This window comes from Epinephelus lanceolatus, chromosome 6 (assembly GCF_041903045.1).
Source record: "Epinephelus lanceolatus isolate andai-2023 chromosome 6, ASM4190304v1, whole genome shotgun sequence".
Classification (NCBI taxonomy): domain Eukaryota; kingdom Metazoa; phylum Chordata; class Actinopteri; order Perciformes; family Serranidae; genus Epinephelus; species Epinephelus lanceolatus.
The window spans coordinates 28,363,408-28,380,588 of record NC_135739.1 but is presented as its reverse complement, the minus strand read 5'-3'; the positions used below and the strand labels follow the sequence as shown (position 1 = coordinate 28,380,588).

Genomic DNA, 17,181 nt, shown 5'->3' with positions numbered 1-17,181 from the left:
TGCTGGCTTTGTTGATTCTGATTGGTCGGTGTGTTCCACAGAGCAGCAGGTTCCTGAATCCTATTTGTTGAGGACCTGCCAATCCGCTAGTAGTCCCGCCTACTGTGCGTCGGTAAATGCAGTCCGTGTAACTACAGTTGCTCCACGATACATCGCTGACTGTCCGACTGTTATGTATTGATCATAGACTGTATAGATACTGATCTATTCGGCCTCAAACGATAAGGGAATTGATCGGGTAGTGAGAGGCAGAAAATCAATGAATTAATCAGCAACTTGCTCGATAATCAATCATTTTTAATTGTAATCGTACATTTAGATTATTTTTTCAAGTAAAAATGCCATAGGATTTTTTTTTGTTTATTTTTCTTTTTGTATATTTTTTATTAATTTCTCATGATAATAATCAAATATACATTTCGGTTTTTATCATAGCTGTCACTTTGTTCTTATTTATTGCTTTACCTAGCTACAAAAAAAGATTTGCATAATAACACATCATATATCTAACTGCTGAAAGATGTACTGTATATATGTTCCATATATGTTGCATGTTATTTGTCTTTCTTATTAATTCATTTGTCTTTGGTTATTCCATGGGAAGATGCAGATAAATCGGGTTGCAAAATTCATTATTATCAGCCTGTTTGTTCCTCAACATAGTTGTAGATCTCTTCATTTTATTATCCTGTTGTAAAGAATTAGATGGGTGGCATGTGACAGATCATGGAAAGTGACTCTCTCTGGGGAAACAGATGGTAGTAGCGGTGTGCTTTCTGAAACTGACAAATGAAAGACAGACCCATTTGGATCAAAGAAGCATCAGAAGGAGGACAAAAAAAGCACCAACATGACAAAAATTGTGCTTCTTTAGAGACAAACTTGTCGATCTCACACAGCAAAGTGTTAATTTTGATGAAATTGTTATTTTTAAGTTTGAGTTGTTTTTGTGATTTAAGCTAATCTTCAGGTGTTTCTGACATTTTGTCCATCCTGAACAGAAAACATGTGGCCTACATAAATCATGCATATATGATGGAATAAAACACAGAGGAAAAGCTATATGTGCACTGGTGTGTGTGTGTGTGTGTGTCCCACTGCAGCTCCTTGCAGCTGTCAGCCCAGAGGGTGGTGAGTAAGCAGAATTTCTGCTCAAAGACGAGGTACTTCTGAGCTGTGAGCCATACGAGGGGGAGGGCTGCCTGCCTGCCTGCACGGCTGTACGGTGACACACGGCATCCAGGAGGGCTGGCCAAGGAGATAGATTGTGTACACACCGAAGAGGCACGGCTTGAGGCCCGGGGAGCAATCTTTAACCTGAGATCTCAATAATTTATAGGCTGTGTGCACAAAGCATGACAGCTGCCACCTCACAGCTGTTGAGCACCACCAATACACAAACATCTCTCTCGCTTCTGACCAAAAAGACTGTTAATCAGGTGATGGATCTTATTATAGATGATCAAATCCTCTTTGTTAGGAACAAATTACTTCCACCCTCTTTAAACACACGCACACACACACATGCATGCAGTTTAACAACACTGCCACTGGTTGTTAAACTGCACACTGTGCCATTTATGACAAAAAATATACATGTATGTTTTACTAACTGACAGATTTGTGTTTGTTTTAAGGGATGATCTTGGGTGTAGGCCTGCTCTGGTAAAGGCTGACCATTGTTTGCTGTATGTCAACTATGAGCAGATATGACAACACAGTTTGCTTTGCAGGCCTTCATGCTTATAGTCTGTTGATGAGGATAGTCAAGTGATAAAAATGCTGGTGGATCAAGGAGCATTTTCTCCAATTCAAATAGATACCATACAGCTGCTGCAGACACAGTGTGTATTGCAGAGTGTCCTGTGGACTGAAAGTGAAGTGACATTACTTGTCCCTACACTAAAACTTTAATCTATGAAGATATTTTTTGCATTTATAAATAAGTCATGGTCTATTTAATCTTCCAGGACAGGGTAGTGCATTCTCACAGAGGAGCAATAGTCTACCTGCTGGACTGCAGAGACCACCTGCCTGAGAGACCTGCTGCTGAGAGGATTATTGTGTCTAAATTAAAGGTGGGTAATAAATCTCCAAAAGAGCACAACAATTAGCAGCATTATAGTGATCACATGAGTATTGTTATTATTAATATAAGCCCTGCTTTTTGCTTGTCTGGGTCTTAAGGAAGCCAAGAGGATTCTATTTCTGGCACCAATCTGAAGCCTGGCTGCTGGCAGAGGTCACTGTGGGACGATAAATATAAATGTCTCCTGGAGGATGACGAGACTGCACATACATGCATATATAAAATAAAGCATTTTAAGGTGACTGAAATATTTCTGCAGGATTTTAAAGATTTAAATTGAGATGTGCATGAAGAGAGTTTGTAGCTAATCATTGTTAGTTACATAACCTGACTGTATAATTTAATTTCTCATGAGGGATTTCCTTTTAAAATTCTGTTGAGACAATCTGGGGCAATACTCATAAAATTATAAGGCCACTGTGGTGAATTGTTGTAAGGTGTGTGTGTGTGTGTGTGTGTGTGTGTGTTTGTGTGTGTGTGTGTGTGTGTGGCACCCAGCCCCCCTCCTCCTACCCTCCCTCTCTTTGTCCCTCCTCTATAGTCGTCGGAGGAGCGCTCTCCATCTATCCGCGCATCCTGCTCCAGAGCACCACCAGGATGATCCGCCGCTGCACCGACACCGACAACCTTCACTTCACTTTCACACTCATTTAACCCTTCACTCGGACCCCCGCCGGCCGCCGCGCTACACCCATGCTCTGCCCTCCTCCTGAGATGCGATACCATTGTACAATTTCCCGGAGAATATCTTCATCGTCCGTCGCTCCTCGCTGATAGAGAGCATGCCCGACCCGGGGACGGCAGCGGCAGGCGCTGCAGCCGCGGCGGCCGCCAGTGGTGCGGCCACCGCCGGCGACGGCACCGAGAGCTCCCGGCACCGACACCGAGCGCAGCAGGGAGACGCGGAGAGGCCGGAGCCGGGCGCTGCCCCGTCACAAGGCTCCTCCGGTGTACTGGGTGAGTCGAGCGTGTCTCTTTGGCTCTGGACTATGCGGTGAGGAAGCGCAGAGAGGGAAGAGAGGACAGGTGGACGTAATGTTTGGAAACGAGACGAGCGCCGCACCGTGCGCCTCGCGGCACCGTTCTTTTGTCTCCACGAGGGCGTCCCAAAATTACCACTTGACTAGACTAAAGGCCTGTAAATAATGGTTTTGACTTGTATTGCATAGCAGCTGCTTTTTAAAATCAGCCTAGTGATATTTAACCATCTCTTTAGATAAAATGGCTACATTTTGGCACATCCTTGTCTCTGCTTTTGACCTTATTCTCGGTTACCTCCTGTCATGACAAGCCTATTTCTACAGTATTCCCATGGGTAGTCTACTTGTAGTAATTGCTGCTATAGTTTTTTTCCACTGCATCCTCATAGGCTGCTAGTAGGCTACGATTGGCTGCTAGTTTTTATTTATGGGGTTTCCGCTCAGTTCAGTATTATGAGATCTGCCAGGTAACCCAATGTTTATTAACTTCATGATGTCATTTAGGGATTTCTAAACTAGCCTGACCAGACCAGCACAGACTGCCACTGTGTATTTACATGATGCCTCATTGTCAGTTGCCAAGCTGGGGCAGGTGCATGTTTTGTTATTTTAATAAGGGTGAAGCCATAAAGGCTGCCATTCCCACAATAATATTCCCATAATTTGTTAACAGTGTGATGTTATTTATCCCCCAGTGCTCCCCCTATGTTATTATTCTGCAGGGAGTCATAAATAATAGTGTTATACTAAACAGGATAAGTACTATAACAAACATGCCTTCTGTTTACACTCCATGACACTGATAGTGGATCTGAATAGGCCAAATCATAGTTGTCTGGTTGCGAGAATTGCAAGTGAGGCTATTTTTGGAACAGAGGCACAATATTAGCCCGGGTAGAGAGCCTCAGCTGCCGAGCCAGGCTTGTTTTCCTGTGTGCGGGCTGCAGAGACTGCCTCTGTGCTCCCTGCGAGTACTGCTGCAGAGTGATGCAGTGGAGCAGTGGGCTGTCAGCCGATGAGCGCTCCTTTCAACACTTGGTGGAGGTAACATGAGCAGGCTGCTGCTGACTGGAGGAGCAGCCTGATGCACCCAGTGGTGCCACCTTGGGTCCTTGAACAGGCTGCAGGAGGGTCAGCAAAGGGAATATAAGTTCAGTTTTACAGTTACTTCATTGGTTGGAAGCGGCACTGGGGGCAAAACGATGGACTAGGAGTCTAAACCTGTAAGGGTAAAGGCAAATAGCACACGCCACACACACACACACACACATGAGTTTCCCAATTTATAGCAGTAGCATTTTTTAGCCAATCTGTTTGGGAGTCAGCAAACAAGACTGAATAGCTTCATGCACAAGAGTTTATTCTCTACAGAGAAGACGCAACCTCAGGCTCAGAGTTTGTGCCCAGAACAGTGAATACAGGGCATCTTTATACCTACACTCAGACGACAAGATGATGAGAAATCAATTGTAGCTTTCTTGGGCTTTCCTGATTTAATTATGCTCTCTTGATTACATCAGAGGAACATACCTGTTGCAGTCTAGTATATAAACTGTTCTCAACTGACTCACCTGGTTAAAGAGACAGCTGGTTAAAAAGACAGTCAATGTCAGTCTTTGAAGGTGAGATTATAGTCAATGTAAATCTCTTGATGATGTCAAGTAACGGCTGATGTTTACAAAAGGGGAATGCAAAGGTCACACACTTACAAACACATAGGAAGAATGAAACAAGCATATGCATGAAGAAAACAAATTTCCACCACAACCCTTAGTAAATGGTGTTAAGTGGTTTAAAATGTGTTGGGCTGAGTATCAAAACTCAATACTTCTGTTACTGACATGTATCTGTAACATCAAGTATAAACCTGTCAAGTACTGAAAGCTGGCATCAAATTATTGCACAGATTTGTAATTTTATCTCCTTATTCTTTGATCAGCTCATTCCTGATGTGAAATCAGAAGTTTGCCACTTGTATTGAGGCACTAGGGTTGCAATGGCATGACATTTTCACAGTACAATAACAATCTCAGAAAATATCTTGGTTTCATGGTGTACTGTATCATACAATTATTATTGTTACTATCAGTTATCATAACTGAAACATAAAACCATGTTTTAAAAAATGTGTAAAATGTCTTTCAGTTGAGGAGGAAAGTAGATGCGCGTGCACAGGAGGAATTCTCCATCCAGTTGTCTTTTTTTCTATACCGTTAATAAGCAAATGTACGCTGTATGATAATTGTCAACGTTTACACTTTGGTAAACAGTTTCATGGTATACAACTGCGGCCCCTTTTAAGCTATGGTATGCATGGGTTTAGAAATTTGAAAACATCTGAGAACTTTGGCTGTTAAAGAGAGAGGTTTTGTAAGAAAAAAAATCTTAAAGTAGGGTATCAGTAAGGGATTGTTGTGCTATCAGAACTGAAAACTTAAGTGTTGTATTATTGTAGAATTTCAAATAATACTCAGCCCTAAGCAAATGCTTCCTATTGGGCTTCTTTGGCATGTGTTTGTTTGATAGATTGTTTTAGCCCACCATTAAGCTGAAGAATATTCTGGCCACAAGAGAGGGAATGAATTCCCCCCAGAAGTACAAAAGTTTAAAAGCCTCTATCATAGTGGTTACATTATTACAGACGAGATTGACCCATGCACATTGTCTGCAAGGTCGAACAGTCAAACACACAGTGAAGTGAATGTGGAGAAGTAGAAGTAGAAGCTTCAATCAGTCATGCTAGAAAGCAGTTATGATGTATATATTGGGTGGACACATCCGCCCAAATATTCAAATGCAGAAGCTGCTGCTCGACTGCTGTGGGTAGCTACAATCAAACCACTGCAATGTTTCTCTATTTTACTACTTACAAATGTATAAAAAAGTGGAAACTAGAATGTTAAATGAGTGTTATGTAGGCTATATAACTGTCGACTGTTAAAATTGTTAAAAATAAAATTCCATAAAAAGTCATAGTATAGTTTGTTATAAAAAAAGTCAGTGTTTGCTCTTTTCCTATGTGGTCCTCAATCATATGCTGGCTTCCTAAAATGGCACTCTGAGAACCTCTGATCTAAGATTTTTGACTCACAGTGTTATAAAATGGTCAGTTTAGCTGTCAAATTTCTAAAAATTTCTCCCAGAGGAAAATCCCCCCAGACTCCCCTCGAGGGCTGGGGTGTAGAAGGCGTTGATTGAAAATGCCCCACCATGTTAAATAGGTGATTATGGCCCTGCACCCGTGAGAGTTTTCTCAGCCCCCTGCTGCTCCCTCATTACACCTCTAATCATTTCATGAATGAACACTGTGTCGCAGATAATGAAGACATATTTATATACATATAGGTTTTCTTGAAACAGTTGGTAAGTAATCCAAGTAAAAGAACTACAGCCAAAAAATATAACTCATATTAAAGACAGAAAAATATGACAAAGAAAAATGTAGCCTCTATGTTTTTTGGGGAATTCGTTCCCTTTTTTGTGAGAAAAAATCTGCCTCCTCATGCATCAGGACCACCTGCTTTGTGTTAAATTGCTGTCAAATCTAAGTAACGCCTCCGCCTTGTTGTTTTCCCTTTTGGAGAATATTGTTTTTGACATTGAATGCATAAACTACAGCCTTAGGGATGGTAAAATGTCTTAACTCTTACTGACATGCATCCTCAACAATAAAAAAACTACATTACACATGGTTGTTGAAAAGTATCAGAGGTTGGGCTTGTATCAGAGATATTAAGAGCAGTGACATTCTTGCCCTCTTGAAACCTCTTCACCCTTCTTGCCTGTATATTCCCTAACACCATTCATGAGCAGAGGGATTGGGTTTGGGGACTTCAGTGGGATTACCATGATATCACATAACCGTCCTCACACGTGTCCGTGTCAGTCAGCTAGCACAGCCGCACGTCAGGGTGATTTCTCCCGTCGAGATTTTGGTTGCAGCCGGGAAGGATTTTCCTCGCTGGAGGCTTGGATGCTCGATTGTCTCCATGCCTCCACCACATTTTCCTAATCCCTCCACAGTAGACTGGAATGACTTTGATCCTCTCAGCCATCTTCCTTTGTAGCGCCGAGCCGCAATCACTCACAGGCCGGCGTTTCAAAGATTAATTAAGCGCTCATCATTAGAAAACGCAACGTTAAAGTCGCACCAATTAGTTTGTGTTCCCTCAGAGGCCAGTGTTGATAAGATTCAGTGTTATGGAAATCAGGTCATGTAATTTGTGGTCGCCCAATCAGCCAGCACAGTGGTTAAGGATTTAGGACATTTGTCAGGATATAGATTCATTCTCACTTTGAAAAAAGATATGATGATGATGATGATGATGATGGGTTGCAGCCTGAAATTTAAAAGGTCTGTGCAATTTTAACTCTATAATTTCACTATCAATGACATTTTTTTTGTTATATAATTTATCTTCAAGTTTAACTCACTTTGTTTTTTTGTTGTTGGCTGCTGAAACATGGGGCTTAATGAGATGACAACTGAGTGGTTTCTCTCACCAGGACAGTGTCCAAAAATACTTCAGTAATTAATGTATTGCAGCGACATGCATGGGTATCCTTCACAAAAGCTGTGACACTAGCACTTAATTGCCCATTTTAAAATATGTTGGAATGAAATAAATGTATGTCACACTGTTACAGGAGAGTCTGCATCATCAACTTTATTTCTTAGCTTCATTATATAAAATAGGTTCCTTTGCATACATGGGTGGATAATAAGACAGTGAGCTCAGATATGTATGTTGTAGTCTTAATGCAGCCTTTTGTGGTTTTGTGTTTTACTGAGGTAATTTTGTATCTTTTTTGTGTCTCTTCCTGGTTGGTTTGTGTTTATTTGGGTGACATTTTGCAGATGAAGGCCGGGGGCCCCCTGGACACTTGGGGCCCCTCCAGGCCAGGGCCTGGTAGGCCCATTTGGTAATACCCCCATGGTTCAGCTGTATAAAATATTTAAAAGTGTACAGGTTTCGCAAGTAAAGTTGATATAAAATGGTAATTTGAAACCATTTTTTCACTTGTGTTTTGATCTGATAGTGAAGGTCTTTTCTGAGGCAGTGGTGAGATCTAAAGGGTCCATTTTCCTCTATGAAAACTTGTTTAACTCCATCCTTGATGCTTGGCATTAATACGTGCACTTTACAGTCTGCAAAATGCATGAGAAAAATGTATTAAGCAGGGATATGCACTCATCCTTAGACTCTTGGCCAGGCCTCCGCTCTCTCGCTCTCACTGCCTCTTAAGCAAGTAGAATACCTCAGCTTTGCTTCAGACAGATTTAGTCAGGTTCAGTGTCACACGGGTTGCTTTAAATACAGCAGTATAAGGCAGGGTAGTGTCGAAAAGAAGAAGCATCACGCTGAACTTCCCGAAAGAAGGGCTGTTTTGCACAGCGGCAAACAGACTGAGCCATTGGTTCTGTGCCCTCCCACAGCTTCATTAATGAAGGAGCTGATGGATGTAATGCAGCATGATATAATGACAGCAGTGTGTTGTGCCTAATGACTCTGAACTTAATGCCTCTCTTTCTGCATCTCTTTGCTCATCTCACTCTTAGTCGTTGCATGCTCCACAGAGATATATTTCCTCTCCCCCTCCACAGTAAGCTGCACATTAGCTGCATTAGCAAGCGAGGAAAATCTCCTCTATGTGGGGTGACCTTGCTGCTGGTTACATTGGAGCTTTACTAACCTTTACCTGATCGGTCAAACACACAACTGACAGTATGCGTCAGGGGAAGACATTTCATGATAGAATTAAGCAGAACATCAGGCTAACTATAAAAATTAAGTGGCCGGCTCCTCGCTGTGATAACACTTCATATTTATTACAAGCAGCTTGCCTTATAATTAAGATCATTACAGTGAAGTAGCTGCTGGTCAGATGAACGTAAACACTGCAGTTAGTGCAACAATCATTATAATAGATGTTAGTTTGTGTTGCTGGTCCTCGTTTCCTGGTCTGTTTTCTAGGCACAGTGGCTGTGTCTGCTCATGCAAACTACCCAATATCAACTTTCTGCTGCAAGAAACACAAGATTCATCACCTCATGTTCCTGTGAGGATTAGGGACGCAACAATCCAATACTGAGTGTATTAAGCAGATAATGATTCGGCCATGATGTGACTGAGCCACATTAAAGGGATACTTAACCAGTTTTCAACCAGCTTAGTATCAAAATGGTGTGGGTAGTATGTGTGATTGAACTACAGTGAATTGCTCTCTATCTAATCAGTGCCCAGATCTCCGTGATCATGTGAAACGTGACCTTCACTTACTCTAGGGTTGTTGCTTTAACTATAGATTGATGCACTGTTTGGCTGTGACAAGAGAATTTGTGAACAGGAAGCATGCCATACTGTTTCCTGTATTTTAAAAACAGAGGCTAAAAAACTGAGATCTAACTGTAAAACTAAGCAGTGCTGATAAAATATAGGTTCTGTTACTAACTTCTCTGATTCATGCATTAAATGTTTTCGGAATCACATTTTAGCTTACTGTTTAACTGTAATTCAAGATTGCTTGTTACCAGCAAGCAGAAATGGCCAAGCTCTTATTACATAACCCACCAGCAGGAGCGTTCATTGGTCACAGTTAAGCTGCAATCACTGGGGCTGAAAGATGAAGCTAACACGGAAGTACCAAAAACTGCAGTTCCTCTAATGGCCACTTGAGGCTGGCTCCAGAAGCCAGTCAATCCCCATGGACCCCCATATTGAAATGCCAAACTTTACAGCAGAAATAAACATGTTTACAGCCTGGTACAAAAAACGGTTATGGTTCCTATAGCTAATTTTCCCCTTCATGACAACTGTATGGGGGATTCATTTTTATATAACTTACCTGTTTACATTTTTATTAACACTTACAGATGGGTGAGCTGCTTTGAGTGACAGGCTGTCTGCTGATAGTGTCCTCAACAGCACCAGCCTCCTTCAGGCTCCAAAAAACCAAGATGGCAACTGCCGAAATACTGCATGCTGCACTTGAGGCTTCAAAATGGCAGTCCACAAACTAACGGGTGACATTACGGTTGCTACGCCCATTATTTTTACAGTCTATGGTTGCACTGCATTTTGGTAGTTGTTGATGCACTCTCAGTCACAGTACATCAACATCATTGTATGACGAGGCAGTGACAAACACCAGAGCCGCAGGGTCTCACTGTTTTGTCTCACAGTCTTTATGTGTCTGTAAATCGAAGATCATAAATCGCGATAGCAGTGAGACGAGCTCAGTTCACATTAAGTCCACACACTTCCTCACAGGTGGCTCAGGGCAGTTTACTCAGGTTTGGTGTCACAGAAAAAAATAAATAATTAGTTCAATGAGTCTCATGCTGTGGTATTCAGATTTTAAATTTAGGAAAAGATAGCATCTCTGCAGGTACCCTGAGTCGAGGCATCAGAATCGATATTAGGAGAAAGCAGGTAGGATTTTTTTGTTTAAAGAAAAGCTTTTTTGAAAAGAAAAGGTGACCTGGGTTGACATTACTTGTCTGTCAGTTTGGTTAAGTTCTTCTTTTCACTGAGCTTCTGTTTGTTGCACAGGGCTGGTGACAATGCGACCTTATTGCCAGATTTGTGCCCATGTTGAGGGATAGCTAATGGACAGTGAATCAATGATGGCCATAAACAGTGTTTTGTGAAGCTTTATATTGTATGTAATGTGGTCTAAATCAGATTTAACTATACTTGTGACTGGTCCCTGTGTCTGTAACCATGGGAGAAAAATGTGATCAGTCCCTGAATAATTGGGTCCAACTCCCAGCTGTGTATTGACTCTGCCTTTGTGTATACTACTGAATTGAATCTGTGTACTTAAAACGCTCTGTGCTGAAAAGCATAAGGGTATCTCTATTGTGATGTGAGCCAATTAAACAAGTGAAATCAGAGTATTTTTGTCCTCCGTGGCTCAGAAATTTGGGATGTGGTACCTCTTAACATTTTTTGGAATATGCTGATTGATATGTTTCGCAGTTGCCATCATGTTTTTAAAGAGTGGAGCATTTATTACGTCAAATAAATTCTTAAACAAATCAAGAGCAGCACGCTCTGTTGAATTTATATCCGTTTAATGGCGGATCAGAGTGGCCGCACCCTTCCATCAGCAGTTCAGTGTGTCGTTTTCTTACTTGACTGTTGGTTTGTTTTTCTAAATGCAGAGATGATCCCACACCTGCACTATCAGACACCTTCGGGTTGCGTCATCCCCCCGTAACTGCTGTTTAGATACCTGCATCCAGAGCCATTAGATGCGGATATGTTTTAGGAAGTTTCTGTCCCAGGGTTGTGATAAACCATCTGTCTTGCCAGTGGTGATTCACTTGCCCTAGATTCTCAAGTTTTTAATGGCTTAATCATATCACCCATAATGCATCTTTGCTTCTAGCCAACCAACTTCTAAATCCCCATTCATGCTCTCTGGAAATTTACACTTTTCCATTTATAGCCGTGAAGATTATCAAACTGTAAGTGGAAAATGATAATGCACACTCCAGAGCTTAATGCACTCTAAGCACAGAGAGAATGCTGCTGGTGTCGCCCGTCTCCTGCCTTGTGTGGAAACAGTGACATGTCGCAGAGACCTTATCTGTGAGTTTAGGCTCCATTCTGTGGGATCAAAGCTGCGTCAATAACCAGCCTCCTCCTGTGTGTAACTGATATTGCATTCCTGAAGGAAAAAAGTAGGATTGATGTGCATTCGGTCACCCTGTCCTTTATCCTCTGTGTGAGCGCTGACTAGGCCTGGATTTGATTTTTTTTTTTTTTTTGGTAGTTGCTAAGCAAAGCCAGGAGAAATACAATGACCACGGTGAAGAATGCTGTTTTTAGCCTCAGTCGTGGGGAATTGCTCCACATTAGCCACTCTGCAGCCTCTAGAGAAGGCTAAAGGGCTATGAAAGTGTAACGTACAGCACATGGGGGAGAAAAGCTCTTTTCTCCTGCAGCTAATAACTAGACGTATTATCCATGTCAGTGTTAGCACAGAGCCAGTCAATGAGAAGCAAGGGAATCTTAAAGCTCAGCCAGTCTCTGTTGCTCTTCATCCCCTCTATCATTTTTGTTTCCCTCTGAACTCCCTCCTGTGACTTCTTTTATTTAGCCGCCATATTTTTACATTAGTGTTTTAGGTAGAGAGGTGCAGTAAATTCTCCTCATCACCCTAACATCATTCTTGGTAAATGTTTGCTTGAGATAATGCTGCAGCACTCTCGTGCTTCCTCTGATGATGACTACATCTCAGAAGTCACTCCTCCATCACTTTTCTCTTTTAGCTAATATTACATTTATTCCTGCATGGCTCTGTGTTTTTATCTTGTTTGGTAATGGTGTAGGGCAGGAAGGGAGCTTGTTTAGTGCATATGAGGAACAGAATAAGTGCTCATCAGCCTCTATCGACTGAAGTGTTCAGAGAAAGTAACTTATGCGTCGTTCTTTAATGGGGTAAACAGCACTTTCTGCTCAGACATTAGCATAGAGCCCACAGCTGTAGATGACAGATAAGAGCTTGGCAGAGAGTTCTCCCCTGAGATTTCACCTCAGTAAATCTCCTGTGAAAATTAAGTATTTTCCCTTTTTTTTGGTCCTACCTTTTTAATCAATTTACGTTGATGATGTGGAAGACAGATTTAAGAGAATCACTCTTCACACAGTGTTCATTTTTATGCTTGCCAGAAGCAACATCTGTCACCAAGGCACTGCATTATTTTTATAAGCCCTTGTTAGGCTTTCTGTAACGCTCGTACCATTAACCTTCAAAAAACGGCTGTGGAGGCAAGGACCAAGTGTCCTGTAGTTTGAGCTATTATATCAAGTATCAGTGTCAAATAAAGCCTTATAGAAAATGTTTATCCTTCTGGCCACCTTGCAGATGTACAATAAGTCCAATATTCTCTCTCATTTGGCTCTGCTTTTGGTCTTTACCTATTCCTGAGGAAATATGTCTCTTTAACCTACTAAATGCTCCGTTCATCACCATGGATTTGCTGCTATGCAGGGAGAGGAAAGTAAGCTAAGGTTGACAATGTATAATTGCTTATTTAATTTGTATACCTTTATATTTATATAAGGGAATAAAAGTTTTGTAATTTATGTAATGACAACCCCCTGGGGATGAATATTACATTTTGTCTGAATGTAAAAGCAAATATTATTGAGAATAGGAAGAAATACCTGCCAAAATACTTTGTCAACCGTCCATCTATGTTTAACCTTTAATTATTATTGCAGATAAACAGATAAACCAAGGACACAATGTAAACTAGGTGCTTTTTTGACTAACATTCTACCTCTGAGAATGGTGAGTTTTTATAGCTGTTTTCTGTAACTGTGAGGGCAGTGAGAGTGACCCAAATCAGTGCGACTATTAGCAACCCCTTTCACAATATCACATTCTTTTTACAATGACATTTGGTTGTTTCTACGAAAATACAGATTTTAGCCACTTTAAAATTCTGATTTTACATTTTAGATTTTGTATGATGTTGAACATACATAAATAAGTGACACAAGGGATGTTGCTAAAAGATTTAGGGGGTCTGTAACACCTTAGATTAGCCCTTAAATGCCAGCTTTTCTTTTACGTTACCTTAAAGTAGCTCCCAGGTTGGAAAAAATATTGAATTTCCAACTGTCTAACGGTATATATTCTAAAACAGCTTGTTTCAGCTCTTCATTGAAGCTATTTGATATTTACACTGAAAGAAGCATTTAAACCCAAGATGTTTTGATGACTGCACCGGTCCGTGAAGTGGATATATTCTTGATGTCTTGTGCATCATTTTTACACAGTTTCCTACAATACAAGCTGGCATCTGTGGGAGCTGTGGGATCTTCACTAGAATTTAATAAATAAAGTTATGTTGGTTTAAACAAAGCTTTGCTGCTCAGCATGACTTTGTACTGACTGCTGGTCCACTGAAGGAGTTGAAGAGGTCAGGGTGCATGATTAGGACTGAGGTGGTTGTTGCTTTCTTTTTGTTTACTTGTGTTTTGCATCTTTTGTTGCTTGTGTGAACAGTCCAGTCAGATTGATTGAATTAATAAGAATCTGAATGTGGTGAAATCTTTTCAAAGCTGAGGGGGGACATTCTGTTCCAGCTCATGTATTTGCACATTGTCAATGCTGACTGCTAAAAGCCTTCGATAGTAAAGTACAGGCTTTCACTGAGCGTCCTTCTCCTGCACTTCCTCTGGATTCACCCCTCTATTTTCTCTTTACTCCACACCTTTTTGTTTGCTGCTCAGTCCACACCATCACGTATCAAAGAACATATTCTCTACATGCCGTCTGCAGCACCATGCCTGTTTTGTCGGCAACACATATTTTTCTCATATGGTCAGAGCATCATGATTCTGGTGCACCGTGTTGTGTTCTGCTTGCTGCAGCGTTTACTCCTGTCATTTCCCTCAGAAAAGTGCTACTGGAAGGCTGTGATTGCAGTGTTTCTGATGATGCCTGAAGAAATTGGCTGTCAAGGAAAATAAACGGCATTGCCGCTGCTTTAACATGCATATTTGCATTTGGGAGTGAAATGTCTCCAGTTTTTCACTTTCCTCCTGATCAGTGTTTATTGAAGCATGTGAGTCAACAGCCTGTTGTTTGTGTGGAGATTTTTGAGCATGGCTGTCTCCACTCACTTGGAGAAGAGTTATTAATTTGCCTCTTTTTTTAAACTGAAAAACTGAAAAAAGGTCAAATCTGTTGTTCCAGCTGAATTTGCTCAATCCTGCATTAGTTTCAAATGAAGCAGTCATTTTAATAAAACAACCATGTTACACCTCCTGTGCTGCGTCTACAGTGCACTGCTTGCTTAACATTTCTGCGTAGGAACTCCAGAGCTAAGTGAATCAGAATGAAATGCTGCATAGATCTTCCTCAATCTCCTTTTTGAAAGGCATTAGAAATCAAAGCCGACTAAGTCATTAAAGACGTCTTCCTCTGCTTGTCATTGAGTGGGAAAGGAAATGGGAGGAATGGTGTAGTAATGTACAATAATCACTGGTTCCTCTGGGTATTGATTGGACTCGGAGCCTCCCTCCCATCTTTCCTGTCCAGGAATAGATTATCGTACCATCATACAGTTCGGTTAGTCCACAGCCATCAGACTGACTGACTCACTGCTACAGTATCTCCTCTCTGAATTCACTCTTTAATTATCGTTTCTTCCTCTATTGCCATAGTGCCCAGCGTAATTTCTTAAGTGAATACAAATACTCAGTTTGCCTGACACTTATTGGAATGTCTCACTACACTAGAGTGCCTGAAGGATTATAATTATGAATGAACTCCTGAGACACTGGCACAAAGTGAATCCCCTCAATTCTGATCTAAGTAATGTCATTTATATATTTCCTGCCATAATTCAATTAACCTCTACTAAACAACGTTCCCAGACAAAAGGTTGCCAGGTTTGGGTCTGGCACAGTCAGTCTGATGTACAGTTACAGGCCTACATTAGACACTAATGTCTTGTGTTAAAGCTCCTTAAAAATGTATGAGTGTGTTTTCTCTCAACGCCTGAGTTGTTAGGTCCTCCATATGACCCTGTGTGTGCTCTGAATGAGAAAAATGTTTGTGTTCTACTGATTAAAATTGCATTGCTGTGTAGCAGGCCCCCTCCTTGCCTTTTGGTAAAACTTTCAAGTTCAAGAAATAGTTACTTATTTGGAAAATATGTTGTGTGTTTGTTTTCTAGCCCAAAGTTAAGGGGCATAGATTGATATAAAGCCTGGGGTAACAGTTAGCATTACTCTGTTAGAGGGTTACAAAGCTTCCTATCAACACCACTAAAGCAAACTTATTAAGCCATTATTTGTCTGTTGTTAAGAAACAAAAACACCAACAAGAGCCAGGCTCACTGCCTCCGCCTTTTTCAGTATTTATGCTCAGCTAAGCTAATCAGCTTTCGGCTCCAGCTTTATATTGAACCCACAGACTTGAGAGTGGTAATCAAGGGCATAGGTTTTGTTTAAACACACAGGTGAAAGACATATGCCGCCAGAAAACTGTGAACATCAACCACTCAATTTCCTGCACTCTAGTGAATATTTAATCTCCAATTTGTGCTCTTTTTCCATCAATTTATGGTAAAATTGTCTTCAGTTTTGTCAAAATATAAGTCCTCTTCTACATCCATGTTTTTATTGGGTTTTTGTTATTAGCCTGCAGCCACGGGCGGCTATAGTATAACAAATCTACACCTATAGTCTATCATTGGTTTCCAACATAGTCGAGCTATGGGGTCCAGATTTCTCCTTAGTCATTAGTTCAAGGTCAACACAGTTAAATATATTCAGTGTCACACTTGCGTTTGGCGATGTGTTCGAACTAGTTTGCGGTCTCTAGTTTGCCCTTCAAAATAAAAACCCTGTACCGGAAATTAACTTGAAAATAAAGTGTGTTTTTTACAATCTTTACACATTTGCAAGTCACTTGTGGTCCATTCAGAATGGACCCATGACCCACTTTTGGGCCGGGAGTCGGACCCACCAGTTGGTAAACCACTGGTCTATTATATTATCAGTTCCATCTCCATTTTATTTTTTTCAAGAAATTAAGCCATGCTGTATCTAAACATTTAACCTGGTATCCTCCAAAAATGCTTTATTGCTGCAGTGACTCTTAACCTTCTCCACACAACACAGAAATGACCACTAGCGCATGTTTGCATTGATGCTGTGTGTAATCTGTCTCCCTTTGTTCTCTGTGTTAGAAAACCCTTCCTCCACTTTGGCAGTTGCCCACTACTCAACAAGGAGGTCTGTTTGCTCCACAAAGGCTGCCATTCACGCCGCTTTGTTCATCATCATCACTCGCTTATTCATACTTCGTAATCCCCCCCTTGACAATGCTCAATTCAGGCAGTTAGATAACCAGTCTGTGGTTGTCTGAAGGAGTAGTCTGCATCGACTGGGCATGAAAGCATTTCAGCACTGGCTTCCGTTCATGATTGTTACCTGACTGAATAGTAGACTGCGTCATTTTCCTCATGTAACCCCTGCTTTATAACAGATACGGCAGCTCAGTCCCTGCGTCTGTTCCTCTTCACTGAGATACAGTAGCTCACCCAAATCAATCAGCTAACCCAGAATGAACCACTGATTA

At 41.2% G+C, this 17,181-nt stretch overlaps 1 protein-coding gene across 2 annotated transcripts in view; it reads left to right on the top strand.

Annotated features, from left to right (window-relative positions):
* Positions 1-2,621: 2,621 nt before the first annotated feature.
* The window catches only part of ano8b (anoctamin 8b), a 53,733-nt gene continuing 39,173 nt past the window's right edge, over positions 2,622-17,181 (top strand). The window contains exon 1 of one of the 2 annotated variants that reach the window (XM_033621579.2): positions 2,622-3,046. In XM_033621579.2, the coding sequence (XP_033477470.1) occupies positions 2,872-3,046 (175 nt within the window). In that variant the 5' untranslated portion in view covers positions 2,622-2,871. The remainder of the gene's footprint in view (positions 3,047-17,181) is intronic. The other variant, XM_033621580.2, reaches the window with a different exon arrangement.